Source organism: Meriones unguiculatus, chromosome 20 (assembly GCF_030254825.1).
Source record: "Meriones unguiculatus strain TT.TT164.6M chromosome 20, Bangor_MerUng_6.1, whole genome shotgun sequence".
Taxonomy (NCBI): Eukaryota; Metazoa; Chordata; class Mammalia; order Rodentia; family Muridae; genus Meriones; species Meriones unguiculatus.
This window is the reverse complement of record NC_083367.1, coordinates 25587436-25606636: the sequence shown is the minus strand read 5'-3', so window position 1 is coordinate 25606636 and position 19201 is coordinate 25587436. Positions and strand designations below refer to the sequence as shown.

Genomic DNA, 19201 nt, shown 5'->3' with positions numbered 1-19201 from the left:
CATTCTGTACTCTGCTGCTTTATCCAAATGATGGTGTCCTTTGCCGTGCTGAAACTTTCCAGTTTCATGAAGTTCCACTCACTAATTGTTTTTGGTGCCTGAGCTGTTGGTGTTCTCTTCAGGAAGTTGTCTCCTGTGCCAAAGGGTTCAAGACTGTTTCCCACTTTCTCTACTGTCAGGTTCAGTGTATCTGGTTTTAGGTTGAGGTCTTTGATCCACATGGACTTGAGTTTAGTGCAGAGTAATAAATATGGATCTACCATCCAACTTGACCGTTTATGGAAGATACTCTCTTTTTTTTTTTTTTCAGTCTATGTGGTTTCTTTATAAAAAATCAGATGTCCATAGGTGTATGAACTTATTTTTGGGTCTTAATTGAATTCCATTTATCAACTTATCTGTTTTTGTGCCAATATCACAGTGTTTTTATTACTGTAGCTCTGTAGTGCAACTTGAAATTGGGAACAGTGATACCTCTAGCAATTCTTTGCTTTTTTCAAGACTGTTTTAGCTATCTTGGTGTTTGTGTGTGTGTGTTTCCATATGAAGCTGAAAATTGTCCTTTCAAGTTCTGTGAAGAATTGTGTTGGAATTTTGATGGGGATTGCACTAAATATCCGCATTGCTTTTGGTAGTATGGCTGTCTTTACCTAATTAACCTTATCAGCCCATGACGCTCTTTCCATCTTCTGGCATCTTCTTTGATTTCTTTCTTTACTGTCTTCAGTTTTGTTTTTTGGTGTTTTTTTTTTTAATTAATTACCTTTTACTTTCTTGGTTAGAGTTACCCCAAAATATTTAAGTATTTTTGAAACTATTGTGAAAGTAGTTTCCTTGAATTTTTTCTCATGTGTCTTTAGGAGGGCTGATTTTTGTCTATGGATTTTGTATCCTGCTATTTTGCTGAAAGTGATTATCAGCTGAAGGGTGCTTTCTGGTGGACTTTTTAGGGTTACTTACGAATACTGTCATATCACCTACAAATAAAGATACTTTGACTTCTTCCCTTCCCACGCATCCCCCCTTCAGTTCTCGTATTGCTCTAGCTAATACTTGAAGTTCTATATTGACTGGGTATGTAGAAAGTGCACAGCCTTGTCTTGGTCTTGGTTTTAGTAGAAATGCTTTGAATTTCTCGTCTCTATTATGTTGAGGTATGTCCCTTGTATTCCTAATCTCCTCAGGACTTTTATTATGAAGGGGTGTTAGATTTTTGTCCCAAAGTTTTCAGCCTGTGCAGGTAGAATAGAATTCCCAAACTGAGTTGGAAAGGGCTGTAAGTGGGGTGACAATAGCAGTTAAGGCCAGTGTAAACACAGAATACAAGTGTGTCTTACTATACCATTAGCTATTAAGGGCAACAGTCTGGTGGATAAATAATGTGATGCTTCATACAGTGGAACACATAGAGACAAAACATTTTTTAATCTATATATTATTGACTTTCTATAATGAAAATGAATTATACTGTTTATTTAAACTGTTATTCAGTTTAAAATAATGAAACTGGTTTTTAAGGAGCACCGAGGATAAAACTATATTCACGTGAAAAGTAAAAAGTCATTTTTATTTGCATAGGAAAAAATGAAACAGAACAAAATTACATGGTTTCCTGTCTTTATTTAAAATGTTCTATAAATTTTTTTATTAGCAATAGGGGGAAATTTCATTAGTAAAAGGTAAAAATTAATAAGAAAGTAAAACTCCGAGACTGTGTCTTGAGACTCTGAGGTTGGAGTGTCAAGACAATGAGTAACGTTGGGTAAGGAGGTGTTTCTTCCTCCTGGGAAACCGCAGTAGTGCCAAGAGCACCTTGCTGAGGGTCTTCAGCATGCAGCTGACCTGCATGTGTTCAAATAAGGAGAGGCAGCTGGAGGAAGATGCAGAAGGGCTGCTGGCCCCCCTGCCCCTGCTCAAATCAGCTTTGTCCTCAGGTGATCTCTATGTAGGGGCTTAAGTGGGGTAGTGTTAGTAGAACCTTCCCCGCCCTATGATAGACAGAGCTGCACCCACACGTATTGCTGCAGCTGATTAGTCCATCCCTGATCCTGAATCATCTCGAGCTTTCTTAGTTCTGAGGCTTGAAGATGCGAGAGGCTCCGAGCGCTACCACATCAAATTAGCACACCTTACTCATGGTTTCAAATACAGCCTGTCCCAGGCATGGAGGCTGTTCCGAAAACACAACAGTTTTGTGGCAGCTGTTTTCAAGTGCCTGGAGACGGTCTCAATTCCAGAATGTAGCATCAGGTTCTGAGAGACTGATAGAAACGTGCACTGGCTGTCCGGGTGAAGTGATTGCTTGACACGGTTTTATTTTGTCATTTCAAGGGAGTGAAAAAAATAGAGCCTGGATTGTATGAACAATTTATCAACCACAGATTTGGAGAAGAAATCCTGTACCAGATAGACCTCTGTTCCATGCTGAAGAAAAAACAAAGTAATGGCTATTATCACTGCGAGTCTTCGATTGTGATTGGTGAGTGCTGTTGAAAATGTCATCCTGTGTTTTTACTTTTGATGTCTTAGCGCCACTTCTACAACGAATATTTTCGATTCATTGTTTATTTTTCAAAATACTATGGTTTTGCTTTCTTTGTGTTGTTTTTTTCTTTCGTAGCAGTGCAGTAGAAAGTGTGCACAGAATTTTCCTCTCTCAGCTTCCATACTCTGGGCATCATAATTAGGTCTTGAAATGTTGGCTGAAAATTTGTTTCACTTAAATTTCATTTCATGGACGTGCAGAGAGCACTCTGTCCAGGGAGGGCCCCAGGCCACACTGCTCCGCATCAGTCATCATCAACATCGTGATGGCTGCTTTTAATTCAGGGTGGTGACGGGCTCTGCAAGTTTCACCACCGGAAGATGAAACATAGGTGGCCTGTGACGCTCCAGACCTCGCTGCTCTATAAAGAAAACAAGCTTGGAGAGGAAGCAAAGGTCCACGCTCGGATGGCTCTGTACTCACGCCTGAATGCTGCCCGTGGTGTGTGACTAGAATGGCTCCGGTGAGTTCCCAGGAGGAAAGTGCACAGGAAAAGAGCATTCTTAAGGAGACAGCCATCGTCTCCCACCTGCCAGAAGGTGGATGGCTTTTATGGGAGCCTGCTCTGTTTGACTTCACTGTGAGACGCTGCAGCAAAGAGAACTTGAAGACAGCCTGATTTATGTGCTTTAAGTAGCCCTGAAGATAAATATTTCAGGTTCTTCAAGCCAAAGTGTAGTTTCTTTCCACATCAATTAGCAGAAAAAGAAAGAAAGAGACAAAAATATATCCGGAGAGAATCCTCACATTCTGAAGTTTATTGAAGGTTTAAAAAAGTTTTATTTCTGAGTCCTTGTTACCGAGCTTCACAGAAGTCACCGCTGACCTCCCAAAGGTCTGTTTTAAACAGAAGATTTAAGATGCAGTTCGAGTTTCCTATTCTGAAGCACTCCAGTCCTGTTTTAAGGAGGGTCTACGAGCTTTCAGAGCCCGCGGGTTTTGCCGACGTCACACAGAGGGGAATTGCAGATATATCCCTGTAGTGTGGATTTTGGCTGGCCTTTCTAGTCTCCTCTGACTGTGTTAGGCCAGCCTTGAAAGAGCATGCGTCGCTTCATTCTTTTCCCCTTTTAAGAAAAAGGAGGAAACTACAGTTTTACAGAAGATACCGTGAGATTTGCATTATAAAACCTATCGTGTTCATGAACTCAGTGGCCAGTAGGGGGCTCTGTTCCACCAGCCCCCGGTCTTTTCTGCCTTTCTGCAGGCGGGTCACCAAGTTTCCTAGCTGTAGTGAAAGCTCAAAGTCTGTCCACCCTTTCCCACACTCCTCTAACGCAGAGTAACTGTTTTTATTCCGCGCGGACCACTTCTGAATTTTTGTACCGTTTAACTTTTAAAGTATATTTTGCTTATCACAAGCACTTTATATTCTTACCCATCACGTTCAGTAATGACAATATGAATTTTAAATTGATACTTGCTTCTAATGTAGTTTATTATAAAACTAGAGGTTTTTCTTTTCTCTCCCTCTCCTTCTCCCTCTCCCTCTCCCTTCCCCTACCCCTCAAAAGCTGTGAAGCGGGGATTAACTTTTAGGAATATATTATTGTTTTAAAGATCTTTGAGTATTCCCCCAGCTTGGTACAGTATATGCTAGAAATCACACATCGGCAGCTCTACATACTGTATCTTGATTGGCAGAGTTTTTAATTGATTCATAATTTGAACCGTTTGTTATGCTTTGAATATAAAATATCTCTCATAAGTGTGTGTGTGTGTGTGTGTGAGCGCGCGCGTTTGAATACTTGATCCCCAGCTGGTGGCACCATTTTCGAAGACTATGCCATCTTTAGGACAGTGGTTCTCAACCTTCCTAGTGCTGAAACTTTTTCATACAGTTCCGCCTGCCGTGGTGAACCCCAACCATAAAATTATTTTGTTGCTTCTTCATAACTGCAATTTTGCTGCTCTTGTGAATCATAACATAAATAGATGTGTTTTCCGATGGTCTTGGGCAACCTCTGCCAAAAGGTCGTTGGGCCCCAAAAAAGGTCTGGACCCACAGGTTGAGAACCAATGGTGGAGGAGGTGGAGCCTAGCTGGAGAAGGTAGGTTGCTAAGGGTGGAGTTTGAGGATCTCCATTTCCTGGCTGGGAGCCGCTTGCTTCTGCTGCCAGCCTTCCTGTGGACAGAGCTTCTCCCCAGCCCTGAGAGACGTGGCAATGTTGAGGTGATTTTGTATCAGCCGCTTCAGATTCCGCCTCCTCCTGAGCACTTGAGGACGGAAGGGAGGGAAGCACTGGGCGGGCCAGTGATAACCAGAGGAAACTCCTCAATGAACCGGCAGCATCAGCGGTTGAGGAAGCTGCCCGTTCCGTGAATGAGCTCACTGAGGAGCGGTTGGACGGTGCTGTCCATGCCGAGGTGACCGAGTAAATAGCTGAGTTTAATACTCAGAGTCTTACAGGTGCCTCTCGTCTTGTGATGGGCGATGGCATGATAAGCTCATGGTAAGTTACAATGTTATGAACACAAAATTCACTTATACACACAATTCAATGACCTCAGAGCTTACTTGGTAGCCTACCTTGGTATGCGGCACGTGAGCGTGAACTCTTTTAGGAAGAGCACTGCCAAGAGTGAACAGGTAGCACCTGCTCTCCTCCAGACCTGAGTTCTGTGGCTGGTACCCATGGGGGCTCACAGCTGTGGGCAACTCCCCTCCAGGGGGCTTGATGCCCTCTCCTGCCTGCACGCTCTCTCTCTCTCACACACACACAAATAAAAATGATCTTCAAAATAGACAGAAAAAAAATCTTCAAATAAAAAAAGAAAGCAAGCCTGTGTACAGCCGGCGTGAGGAGGCGAGAGTGGAGGGGGAGGGCAGCCAGTGGGTTTTGTTTAGCGCCATTGGGTGGAAGGTCTGAAAGCTTTCCAGAAGCCTTGAGCCCAGACCTCTGTTTGATCAACGGCACAGTTAAAACGTTTAGGCTGACAGTGTTCATATGACTCACATCCATATGCCCACTTGAAGATCCATTTAGGAGAAGACCCATTTAGTGATAGAGGCGTCCTTAACTGACTCTCTTCACTTTCTTTTTCCATTGTGTTTATCCTCCGGGGGAGTCACTGTTCTAATAACTTCATGAATACCTTTGTGGGTTTCAAATTCTTTAATAAACGATTTCAGGTTCACCATCTCTTTGCAGTTGGACCCTGAGACATCTTCAAGGTGTCATTGAAGGCAAAATTATTTCTATTTTCTATAAAAATATAAGACGTCATTTGCCCCTCTCACTGGGCCTGCAGTTACACTGGTTATGCTAAAGCAATGGTGGGTGGAAATGCAGTGGCCGGTAGGAATCAGGGTAGCTGCAGTTAAAAACATTCAACATTTACTAGGTTTTGAAAAACTGATTGTGTGTTCATGTTTCTGTGTGAATGCGTGTCTCTGTCATGTCTGTGTGTGCGAATGTGTGTGTCTGTCACATTTGTGTATGAGATGCATGTATGTGTGTCTGTGTGTGTGTTCATGTGTCTCTGTCATGTCTGTGTGAGATGCATATGTGTGTGTCTGTGTGTATGATCATGTGTCCCTGTCATGTCTGTGTGTGAGGTGCAAGTGTGTGTGTCTGTATGTGTGTGTTCATGTGTCTCTGTCATGTCTGTGTGTGAGATGCATGTATGTGTGTCTATGTGTGTGTGAACATGTGTCTCTGTCACGTTTGTGTGTGAGATGCATGTGTGTGTGTCTGTGTGTGTGTGAATGCGTGTCTCTGTCATGTCTGTGTGTGAGATGCTTGTGTGTGTGATCATGTGTCTCTGTCCTGTCTGAGTGTGAGATGCCTGTGCAGAGACCAGCACAGGACAGCCAGTGTCCTTTGTTGCCTTATCACTTTGAGGCAGGTCTCACGGATCTAGAAGCTCGCTGGTTGGCTAGGCTTGAAAGCTCTCAGGATAATCTGCCCGTCCGTCTCTGCCCACAGCACTGGAGTTACACACATGCTTACTCGTGCCCAGCTTTCCACACTGGTGCTGGTTGTTTGAAGTCAGTCCTCATGCTCGCAATGGAAGCATTTCTAGCCACATACACATCTGTCCACCCTCCCCAGATCCAGCTGTTTTTAAAAAGCCATGCTCAAATAAGAATACGCTTGCTGAGTCGTTAAAAGTTAATTACGTTTCCTCTCAGTCCTTGAGTGTCTTTTTAATACTTCATGTGACAAAAAAAAAAAAAAAAAGTTTTTTCAAAAAGTTCCCGTGAAGCGTTTCTGACGAGCATTGAATCAGAGTGGCCTGAGGAAAAGTTCTTGAGCGGCTGTAGATGCTGCTGTCTAAAGTAGCCGTTACCCTTCCTCCAGCTGTTTGTTTTTTTTTTTCTGGAAGAACAATGGACAGACAGTGATACAGGTGGGTGCTTTCTTGAAAATAAAGACGCGGACTTGTCGCGGTGTGTACCACGGTGGACACTGCTGATGAAAACATAGGCCTGAAGCAAAGTTTGGGACACCAGCTCTCAAGAGACCAGAAGGGAGTAAGGGCACGTGCTGCCATACCTGAGGTCCCCAGATCTGCTCCACTCGTCGGCAGACTGTGAATACCATGCTGTGGCACACTCATGCTTCAGCTACAAAGAGGTTAAGAAGAACGCTGGAAGTTTCAGCTGTATCCCCATGAGCTTGCCAGCGTCCAACTTTAAAACATTTCCCCCAGTTTCTATTGCAGGGAATCATGTGCACAAGGTGGAGATTCTGGAGTGTATAATGAACTGTTTCCCAGTTTGTTTTCATCTGTCACATCATATAAAATTTAGAAAACCATGTGCTCTGATGTGTTAACATGACGTCCACACATATTCAAATAATGTAACCAAAGAAGTCCTATTTGTAATTTCCCTGCAAACGTAGCATCACTGTCAAGATACAGAACAGTTTCAGCATCCCAAACGTTACTCCCGTTCCTGGCCGGTCCACAGTAAAAGCCTTTCTAGTGAAGATGGGGTTGATGGTAATGGGAGTGAGTTTTGATGTCATAAGATGACATTGCGTTGAGACTCAGTGGTTCAGTATTCTCCAGCTCACATTACAAGCTCAAACAGGGAACAAAGATCTGCCGGACAACTGAGCGAGAGAGAAGAGGGTCTGAATGTAAAGGAGGAGAAGTCTGCCGTGACCTTGAAGAAACCACAATGTGTCATGTTTGAATACAGCATCAAGAACCCCTCACAACTGTCTGAGTTCAGAAAATATTTATAAATAAAATTCTATATAAAAGCTCTTTGGGACAGAGGGCTGTCACAAATTTTAAATCTCACAAAGAATCTGTAGGGCAAAGCATTTTAAAGTCTCTGCTGGAAGCAGATTTTGGCTGTCAGAATTTTGACCAATATTTTCAGACAATTATTCCAATAAACTAATTTTAATGGGTACTTGCTACTCTGCATTAAAATATAAACCAGTTTGATCTTCTTTATTTCTTTTTCCCCTCTCTTCATTTAATTTCCATTTGAAAGTTCTGGGGTAAAAATGTAACAACTGTAAAAATATAGTAGTCTCTCAGGGACTGATCTGCAGGAAATAATTATTTTGTGAAATTTATATTCTGAAATCTAAGAATACCTGTTTTCTGATGTACCTAAGTTCAGAAGTTTTTCGTTCGTTCGTTCTTCTGTGGAAACTAATAGGGAAATGATTAAGGATGTTTCTCTGTGTAGCTTTGGCTGTCCTGGACACACTTTGTAAACTAGGCGGGCTTTGAAGTCAGAGATCCGCCTGCCTCTGCCTTCCTGATTGTTGGGATTAGAGGCGTGTGCCATTGCTCCCAGCTTAAACATGTTTTCTAAGCAGAGGAAGCTTGAAATTTCGTTTTTACATGTCCTCGTCCAGATGAAGAGCATCTGAAAGTTGGAATTCTTGGGTCATTTCTTTCTATTTTTATGAGTCAGACAAAGCTTCAAGATGGGCAGCTGAGAAGACTAATCCTATTGTTGATCAGGGTATGTACCTGGCGTATCACGTGTGGGACGCTGGCACAAAGCGGCAGCTGTGGTCCAGGCTGTTCTGAAAATCCATTCAGCTGTTGGTCTGGAGTCCTGCCTTATGGCTTATTAGACGTCTTGAGAGGCCTGTATTACAGAGGCAGTGCTAGGTGAGAATTTCCTTCCGACAAAGTAAACTCTATAAAATTAGCCAGTGAGTTATTTGTAGAGCCTTCAATTTGAGGTGTATTTTCAAATAGTTAAAAAACTGAACTCACAGGAAAAAGAAAAACTAAACTCTACAAATAGAATTCTGGTGGAGAGGAGTCCGTTTTCTTTGTGTGGCTGCTGGTAGGGCGACTATTGTCCAATGGATGGCAGTGTGTCCAAGGGTATATGGGCAGCACAAATTGTCCCTGGTGGTCTTAGAAACAAAAAACCCAAGAGGACACCAGTTGGGTGGGCTGGGAAGGGGGTGAGAGTAGGTTGGTGAATATGATCAAAATATATTGTATGAAATTCTCAAAGAAATAAAAATTAAAAAAAAAAAAACAATACAGGGAATTATGTAAGTGCCAGAAGATAAGGCTAAAAAACAGCATTCCCTAGACTCTGCAAAAGTATTTAATCATTAACTCACATCGATTATAGTAACATACACTGAGCCCACATAAAGTGGACCTTATCATCAGTCAGTCCGGGAAGGGGGCAGGGATCACAGGGCTCCACTCTGTACCTCTGTACTCTCAGCTTTTCCTATATTCTGGAGAGGGGATCACCATCTATGGTTGTATACCCTGTCACCCTGAGTTGAGCCCACGAGGCACATGGATAGTCCTGGTGAACCTTAGGTCAGACAAAATACCAGATAAGACATAAGAGCCGAAAAGAGATTTTTGGAGAGGTGGGAGGGGAGGGTGTTCTCTCTGCAAGGCAGACATACGTGAGATTGTAAAGGTAAAATACATAAATTTTTAAAAGAATATAGGAAATTAGTACGAGGAGATCCTGTTGCCAGCACTTGACGCTAGCTAATCTGTCATATCGCCCTGGCTCCTATGAATAAAATTTTCAGGGTCCTCACTACTATTTATTAATATTTTCTAACTGCGTGGCACATGGCTTCTGACATGGTATTGTATGTGTACTGGAGTACTTACCGCAAGCGTGGTCTTTTCTGATAGCAGAGCACCTGTTCATAGTATCAAAGACTTGCATTATTCCTGAGCCTCCCTCAGGCTGGTTCGTGACCAACACTGCATTTCAAAAGCAAAGGTGCCTCTGTAGGTTTCTGTAGGTTTTAGCGTTATGTGTGCTAGTTAACCTTTTTCGTTGCTGTGGCTAAGCATCCAACAAGAACCTGGGGAAGGATTTGGTTGATTGGATTTGAGGCGGTGGTTCTTCATATCCGTCCAGGCAGGAGTGGTGGCAGGCATGACGGCTGTGGCAGCAAATCCTGTAAATGCTTGCTCACATCCCAGCAGTCAAGAAACAGAAAGTCTGTGCCGCCTGGCTTTCTCTGTTCTCTTCTCAAAAATCCAAAGTACTAACTGTATCGTCTGTGCATGCGTATACACGTGCTTGCACACGGAGGCCAAAGATTGGTGTTAGGCGTCTTCCTTAGTCGCCCCCTCGGTATTCTGAGGCCGAGTCTCTCACTAAAGTCTGAGCTTGCGGACTCAGCCAGATCAAGTGGCCAACAGGCCCTAAGACTCTTCCTGCTTCTGTCGCCCCACTGCTGGGACTGCAGTTGTGCAGCCCCCACCATACCCAGCTTCTTTACGTGGGTGCTGGGGATGGAGCTCAGGTCTCTATGTTTGTGCAGAGAGCAGTTTGCAAGAACCCCATCTCCGCAGGCTCCATGTCTTCCCTTTTTATCCCATCAAGGACTCTAGCCTGCGGGACATGGGACCGTTCTTCACTGATGGCTCTTTCTTCTTCAGCTAGTCCTCTCTGGACACACCCATCAGAGTTACCCAGGAGCACATCTCATAGGATAGTCTAAATCGGTGGCTCTCAACTGGTGGGTTGAGAGTGCTTTGGGTCAATTTGTAATGGTGAAAACACACCCTGCATGCCAGGTATTTACATTGCGACTCACAAGAGTAGCAAAATTACAGTTATGAAGTAGCAATGAAAATAGTTTTACGGTTGGGGGTCACCACAACATGAGGAACTGTATTTAAGGGTTGCAGCATCAGGAAGGTTGAGAACCGCCGCTCTAAATCCAGTCTAGGCGACAAAGACTGGTAACCATCATGGTGTGTGTGTGTGTGTGTGTGCGTGTGTGTGTGTGTGTGCGTGTGTGTGCATAGCGTATATACATACATGGATGAAAATGGTTTAATTGTTTTAGCTATGATAAAGTTGACAAATTTATATATTATTAAAAATAATCTGATGACGAGTTGAAATCACAGAGACACAGTTGTGATGCTCAATCAGTCTTTATATTAATGAAGGGTGGGAGAACACAGATGTAGGGAGAGAGAAAGGCAGGGAGAGAGAGGGAAGAGAGAGAGAACGCTAGTGAGCCAGCAAAGTGCAGAACAGAAAACAGTGAGCGAGGGATCACAGACACAGGTCTTGTTCTCATTGCCGCTGCTGCTTCCCAGCTATACAGCTTGTGCACAGTGCTTAATGACTCCAAAGCATTTATAAGACGTGGACAGTGGGTGTGACCTCCTGAGTCTGCTGTGAGGGCTGGATGAGGTCATGCAGACACTGTTAGCATCAGGCCCCAGCACACTGTGCTCGTTGTCACTGCTGCTTTTTGACAGATGTGTGTGGCTCTCCTAAGCCCAGGAGAAGACGTAAGGAAAAGGTTAGTGAAAGAAAGAAAATGCCAGGTCCTTCTTAATCTGTACTGGGAGTACGGCCAACAAGAAAGACTTCGGATTCTTAGGAGGGTCAGGGCACTCAGACTGTGTGTTAGTAGGGGATTTGTAAAATGCCTTCGCTGACCACTTTTTCCAATAGGAGAGGGCAGCGTTGGTGTTTAACCTGAGGTCTGAATAGCCCTATGAAGTTCCTTCTAAGATTGGATCCAAACTTCAGCTATTTTGCGCCAAACTGCAGCTTTCGTCAGAGCTAGACTGGGTATTACTTCATGTCTGGTTGAATGCTAGGGAAATAAAATTCTCACCCTCCAGCTCCACATGAAAGTCCAGTTTCCAGTCTGTTTTCTCGTACCATTCTCCTTAGAACAGGAATGGGGTGAGGCCGGGCAGTAGAGTGAATGGCCTCGGTTGTCGCGCTGGCAGAATGCATTTAGGATTCATTGATTCTGCCTGCATTAGCAGGTCATTCATGGCTCCCACGAGGCAGTTGAGACATTGCTAACTATCGTGTATGTAAAGGCTCCTCCTTCACTTTTGACCATCTTCAGTCAGGTTTGGATCGTTAGAATTTAGCATTCCATTTATTGAGCAGATAATTTTGAACGCGTCAAGATGCCAGACGTTATGCTGTGCATTGGCTGTCAGAGACAGGCCAACAGGAACTGTGCTGCCACATTGCCTTCCTAGCGGGGAAGTCAGGCACACAGGCAATTACAATTGAAAGTGGTAATGACTGTAATGAAGTCCGTGGGAGCCAAGCAGGGTACCTCTGCATGGGGATTGCCTAAGGATATAAACACTAGCCTACAGTGTACGCTAGGCTTTTGTTTTCAAAGACGTTTTTAACATCCAAACATTTAGCTTACCCTTAAGTAATGTGGTGGCTCTTGCGGTTGCATTGTTAATACCCACAAAGGATAGGCTACCAACAGCATGGCTGGTCAGTACCTGTTGATTATACGTCGTGGTCTTTGTTCAGTCACTGCTGTGCAGGATCCAGTCCATGGGAATGCTGGGTTTCCTTGCGTGGCTGGAAGGGTAGGGCTCACCCTCCTTTGGACCTTGCTTGGCCACCCGCTCCAGTTAACTTTCACAGTTAACCTCACCCCAAGAGCCTTTGTACCCCTTGCGTTAGTACACAGTATGTGTTCAGCGTGGCGGACTGCTGGCCGCATGCTGTAATGCTCAGTGTCGGAGACCTGCTGTCTTCCTCGGCCTGCCCCAGCCTCCTTCCTCTGCCGATCTGTGCTCCCCTGAGTGGGGAAGTGAGTTTCCCAGTGTGTCAACATAGAAAAGGGCTTTGGCCACATGTGCTGTTTAAAGTTGGGCAGCAGCTGCATAAAAGAACAAACTGACAGTAACCATGGAGGAGGCATTTGATGGCACCATTTGGAACTTCCTTAGAGGTTATGGATACGGGCTGTGGATTGATTGGTAAAGAGGGAGCTGGCCTTGGTGGCTCATGCCTACCATCCCATCACTTGGGAGGCTGTGGCAGGAGGATTGCTGTGAGTTTGCGGCTAGTCTCAACTACAGAGTGAGGTTTGTCTCAACAAGCACAAAACAAAAACCAAATAAAGTGATTTATTTTATAACCTTACTTTTTGACTTATTTTCTCCCTCCCTTAGCATACGCTTTGGATGGTATGTTACATGTTTCTTCCGATGCTTTACAGAAAAAAAAATCTCTTTCCAGTTACGTGCTAAAACTACACAGTGAGTAGTAATTACATTTCTGTAACTTTTCACTTTCAAGAGTGAAAGTACTGCACAGAGAGGCAGAAGTCTGTTGGATTCCGATGTGATGGGAGTGATGATGGAGTGGTGAGTAGTCCCGGAGTTCAGAGCCAGACCTTAACAGAGAGACTGACCGAGCTCCTGATGCGTTTGCAGCCCTCCCTTCCCCTCACAGTCACACCCAGATGGGGACAGCCTCTGAATATTAGGATTCAATGATGTAGCTTCAGAACCTTCTGCTTTGGCTACAGAATGACCACAGAGATGCAGAAGTGGCATCTTTTGGGTCTAAGCAACAAATGCTTATTGTGTTTTGATTTTTGTGGGGTTTTTTGTTTGTTTGTTTTACATGAACACGGACAAATCAGGCTTTGATGTAGCTCAGTTGGTATAGTGCTTTCCTAGACCATGCAAAGCCTTGGGTTTCTTCCCAGCACTGTATAAACCAGGACTGGTGGCCCGTGCCCATGGTCCCTGCATGTGGGCCATGGAAGCAGGAGGATCAAAATCGCCAAATCATGGTTAGTTCTATAACTAGTTGAGGTCAGCCCTGCCTAGCGACCCTGTCTCCAAACAGACATAAGGAAATAAAATACAGCATTGGATATGACTCCCCTATCTCTTCGCCTTCAGGCCCAATAATTTGTCTTTTCAGGTCTTAATAGTTATGATTTGTGTTTCAGTGAGTTACTAGGCATTCATGTACAAGTGTACATGTTCATATGTATGCATGTGTTCATCTATGTGCTAGTGCGTCAGCAATATAGTGAGTGTGTGCGTGCGTGTGTGCGTGCGTGTGTGTAGACCAGAGGTCAAGGGAGGGGGTTATCCCCATTCTTGGATGCACAGTCTCCCACTGAATCTAGAGCTTATCAGTTTGGCCAGACTGAATGGCAGTGAGTCCCAGGGACACCCTTTTCTCTGCCTCATGGCACTGGGATTACAGACACATGCCACACTGGGGATCCGAACTCAGGTCCTTAGGTTTGTTTGGCAAGCACTGGACTGTCTGAACGGTCTCCCCCAGCCCCTCGTGCCCCTTGGCTACATTTCCATTGAAACTACAGCATATTTTTCTCCTGATAGTTTCCTTATGTGTGCCACCTGCTGAGTCACGGCATCTCCCTGCAGCCTCCCTTGTTTTAAAGGCATGCGTGTTTCCGATGGCTCTGTTCGGGAATTTGGGACGATAGAGCAGGCCTCCCCTCATCTCATGTTTTATGATTTAATGTTCTTCTCACCACTATTTTGAATAAAAGGCATGTTTTATCTTCTTTCTTACATGTGTCCACACGTTATTAAATTCACATATAATAAGTATAATTATTTATATATATTTATAATAATAACAACTATAATTATTTGTTCAGCTTTATAGTCACACTAATTAAATTAACCATTCAAATTATGGTTTTATGAAACAGGTAGCCCAGGCTGGCCTGGAACTTGTAGCCCTTCAGCCTCAGTGCTGAGTGCAGAGATTGCGGGGGTGGGGGGGTGGGGGGGTTCACTGACAACCCTGGCCTTAGGGTCAGGATCTTACAGAAAGACTTTCTCTTCATTTCGAGTAGGACTTTTCCCCGAAAGCACTCTGAAGAGTTTCATCACAGTTAGGCGTCATCTTTTTCTAGGAGAGGTAACAACTGGACCCAGTACTTCAGATGGCACGTAGACAAAGTAGTTGCCAGCCCCCACGTGTTTGGCGTTATTCCTGCCATTTTTGAGCATTAAAAGAAAAAATCCAAAACAGTACAGCAGAGATCTAGTGCCCTCGCTATCATTTGCCTGCAGCCAGGCTCCCGGGAAAAGCACGCACGAAAGGCTAAGGTTTGAGTTTGTGCCAGCTGTATGTGCCAGACACGCCCCTCACTGAGGTCAGTGGTTTTCAGTTTTATTTTTAAGACAGTCCTCATTGTGTAGCCCAGGTTGCCCCCCCCCCCCCCGTCTCCTCAGTACAAGGTTAACCTTTTAAAATCTACATACATACCTGTAAGTGCATACATTTTGGCTAAGAGCCAGACAGGTTGATACCATGCCAAACTCCAAACTCTCAGAGATTTTTCCCCAGCTTGCTTTTTGAGGTTAAGTTGGAGCTTCTGCTAGCCCTTGCCTCCCAGAGCTGTTGTAAGGATTGAATGGATGAGTGACAAATCCCCCCAAGTGTTGATGCCAGTGCCTGACATGGAGGTAGCAGCGGCCAGTGTTAGACTTTAAGCCCCTGCCTTAAATTTCTCCATCGCTTTCTGTATGCTTCACTGTGGTCGAGTCACCTTTTGTTGTGTGAGCTTAGCTTTTTGTTTGTTTGAGATGGGGTCCGCCTGTGTCACCTGGGCTTGCTTTAAATTAAGAGCTTCCTGCTTCAGCCTCTGAAGCGGCAGGGTCATAGGCCCGTGCACCATAGCCAACCAGCTTGGCGTACTCTGGGTGTTTGTGGAGAAGTCTGTGATGCTATCGGCCTCCTCTTCAGAATATCCTTACGAATAGTGGTACTTAGCTATGGAAACATTTTTCGATACTTTGGGCATTTTTAAAGGTTGAGTTGATGACATTCGCGGTAAGGCTGTCCCCCACTGGAGACGGTGTTTGCGTCAGTGGCCTTTATTTGGAGAGCGGTTCAATGTGGCGCAGCGGCAGGGCAGTGCAGGCGTGGGCAGGATTGCTAGCTGGAGCTAAAATGTCTGAGGTGCGCGCAGCTGCAGACATTCTGTTCTCATAGTCCTTATTCTCAAGTACTTTCGACTTTACGGCCACCTTTTAGAACTCAATAATGAATTTACCGGGGAAGGTACTCAGATTCCGACAGGTTAATCTTTCATGGTTGTAAACACTGGACAGACCTTGGATTCCAACTTACAGTTTTATGACTCTAAAGGTCAAATGAGGTCTGGATAGATGACTCAGTTGACAAAGTGCTTGTCAGGAAACATGAAGAGCTCTCTAGAACTCACATCAATTGCTTACTAGTCCTAAGAGGTCCTGATATGGGCTGGAGAGCTGGCTCAGAGGTTAAGGCTGCTCTTCCAGAAGGTCCTGAGTTCAGTTCCCAGCAACCACATGGTGGCTCACAACCATCCCCCGTGGGGTCTGATGCCCTCTTCTGGCCTGCATACAGGTGTCCAGGCAGAACACTCATATGTAAAATATAAACAAGTGAAAATGAAAAGAGGTTCATATATATGATTACTTTTAAGAGTATTTTCATAATTACACACAGACATCTTATTTTGTAGTTTAAAGTTTTTCCTCATGTATTGGTGAATCTGAAAGGAAATAGCGGGATACTTTAAATAGGCTGATAAGCTGTGACGTAACAAACTGGTTCTGACAATGAAATTTGACTTAAAAAATGCTGCATTCCCTTAAAATATAGAAATACTAAGTATATTTTTGTTCAAAATGCTTTGAAAAAGGGAAATCTACTTAAGGATAAGCAATGTTTCAAATATTAGTTTTAATTATGTAGAGACCTGGGAATTTCAGTTAGTCAGATGTTTGCCTTCACAACATAGACCTTTAGTATTTCTTTTTTTCTCATTTATTTATTTTATTCACTTTACATCCTGTAGCCCATTCTTTTCTCCCCTCCCAGCCCTACCATCTCCCCCCCCCCCCTTTTTTCCCGTCCTGCCTATCTTCCCCTGTGGTCTGTCCAGGGAGTTCAGCCAGGGGAAAGTGACCTAAAAGCTGGCAAGTGAGTCCATGCAGTCCCACTTCCCTTACTAGAGGACCCACATGGAGCCTAAGCTGCCCATCGGCTACATCTGTGTAGAGGCCTGGGTCCAGCTCATTCATGGTCCTTCATTGATGGTTCAGTCTCAGCAAACCCCTCTGGGCCCTGGTTAGTTGGCTCTGTTGTTTTTCTTTGGAGCTCCTGTCATCTCCTTTTCTCTTTCCTCCCACTAGTCCCCAAGATTCCCTGCATATCAACCAGTGTTTAGCTGTGAGTCTCAGCATCTGTTTTGAGGTGCTGCTTGGTGGAGCCTCTCAGAGAACAATTCTGACAGGCTTCTGTCTGCAAGCTTAGCAGAGTATTTTTCATAGTGTCAAGGGTTGGCACTCTCTGATAGGGTGTGTCTTCCGCTGGGCCAGGCACTGGTTGGGATGCATAAATCTCACTCAGAAGGGGAGATCTAACAGACAGAGGTACTGGCTGAAGAGAGGGAACAAGATAGGAGAGGGGGCACAGAGAGTTAAGAGGGTGGAGATGAGACCTGAGAGAGGAAGACTGAAAGGGCAGAAGGCCTGTAGAGAAAAGAGAAACTGAGGGCGGGGACCTCTCTGTGGTAAAGTCGAGGCCTAAGTCAGTGTAGGCTCCTGGGTGGATATGAGGTGTATTCAAGCAGAGACTCTTAGTAGCAGAGGCCATAGAGACTAGAGAGGACATTCTGTAACTAGACACAAAAACCTTTACAATATTTCTAATCTTGAGACATTGAGGTATATGTTAATGCGCCCCATGAACCACAGAAACTGCTCACATCATGTGATACACTCTACAGTATTCTCAAGATGTGTGTGAAACCCTTAAGCATCAAAACTCTAGCCTAGTCTAGAGGCTCACACCTCCAGGCTCCGCTACTAGAGTGGCTGCAGCAGGAGGATCACAGGTTTTAGAGTTGTCTGGGCTGCAGGGTGAGTTCAAGGTCCACCTCTCTACTAGGCAGGCTGTTTCTCCCTTAAAAGGGGTGGGGTGGGGGGCATGGGGAGCCTAGGGATGCAGCTCAGTGGAGCTTCATTCGCCTAGCATCCCTCAGGCTCGAGGATCAGTCACTGGCACTGCCAAAATTCTATGTGAAAAGGCTGCGGCAGTTACAGTCTACTGCAGGTCAGCCTTCTGTTCTCGACGCCATGCCTAGGATCGGTAAGACTGATGAACTTACTCTTCGGAACGGTCCACTCTCCTGGTTTCTGTGGGTGTGAAGGTAGGTGTGCTATGTTCGGAGCCGCTGGAAGTGTTCACTGTGTCCCCCTCTCCATGCAACGCCTGGCAGAGTGGTTGATGTCTGTGACTTGCTGGGTCTAGGCCGAGCAGGAGTGAAGGAAGAAGCTCTGGGGGGGACCCTGGTGCTAAGCAGTCCTTCGTCCCTGCAGAGTCAACACACGTGGCCACACCCCGAATGAGACCACAGCTCTTAAGCAACGACAGGGACCATTATTTCCTCAAACATCTCAAAGGATACCGTGCCTTTTGAAATTAGTAGTTTTGCTAGCCTTGAATTCGGCAGTCACCTTGAGGCTTCTTTCAGAGTGATGCCCTTATCCCTGATCTGCTTCTCAGCGGTACCTCTAGATCTGTGGCTATTTTTTAGGCTCCTAAGATGTTTTTGATGCTACAGTATCACATCTTAAGTTATTGACTAATGCTTTCACAGGAGAATAGGGGAGTGTTTCAACAAGCAGATATGGAACTTTAAAGATAGGTGTCAAGTGCAGATAACGGTTGATTCCAGCCTCCCCCGCCCCTTCTCTTTGTTTATATAGTTTGTTGGGTATTTAATGGCACTTGAAACAAGTGGGGTTTACAGCATTCTGCTGTGTTGGGGTCTCTGTACACAAGGCAACAACCGAAAGTATCCTGGGTAAAAAAAGGAAAGGTCTTTCTCTTTAAATAGCAAACAGAAACGATGGCTTTACAGAAAAAATTCTGGTTTGCATTCCGTGTGTAATTGCTGCATCGGTTTATGTGAATCAAGACTCAGGTCTTCTCCTTTACCTTCTTAAAGACACACGCTGACAGCCTGGCTTCCACATGTGGTCCTCATCTCAGTCCGGGGCACCGGGGTGCTGGGAGAATTAGACGAGCATATGGCCACTTCCCTCGCCAGTGCGTCCGGGAGCGGTCGCTGGAGCTGGAGGGCCAGGAGGAGGAGCCTTTTCGCCAGGCGGCGGTGCTGTGCTCTGTGCTGGCTCTCCACGCTCCGAGCTCTGGTTGCAGGCGGCAGCCAGGCAGACCGAGCTGTAGCCATAGCCGCAGCAGCCTCCTGGTGGGGTGCCCGTCAGGAACACCGGGACCATGGGCCAGCTTTGCTGCTTCCCCTTCGCCAGAGACGAGGGCAAAATCTGTAAGTACAAGGAAGCCTTGCTGCTCGCCTGTAATAAGGAGGTTGCCTTAGGGTTAGCTTTGGGCTCACCCCCCTGGGAGTCAGCGGGGGGGGGGGG

General features: G+C 45.1%; 1 protein-coding gene across 8 annotated transcripts in view; it reads left to right on the top strand.

Moving 5' to 3' along the window:
• Akap7 (A-kinase anchoring protein 7) overlaps positions 1-19201 on the top strand; it is a 120800-nt gene that overhangs the window by 75802 nt on the left and 25797 nt on the right. For 5 of the 8 annotated variants that reach the window (XM_060373570.1, XM_060373569.1, XM_021645684.2 and 2 more), the window contains one exon: positions 2332-2479. The exons of 1 other annotated variant lie outside the window; for it this stretch is intronic. In XM_060373570.1, coding sequence (XP_060229553.1) covers positions 2332-2479 — 148 coding nt within the window. Of the gene's footprint in view, positions 1-2331; positions 2480-18805; positions 19105-19201 lie in introns of those variants that run through there. 2 more of the 8 variants (XM_021645686.2, XM_021645687.2) reach the window with 2 other exon arrangements.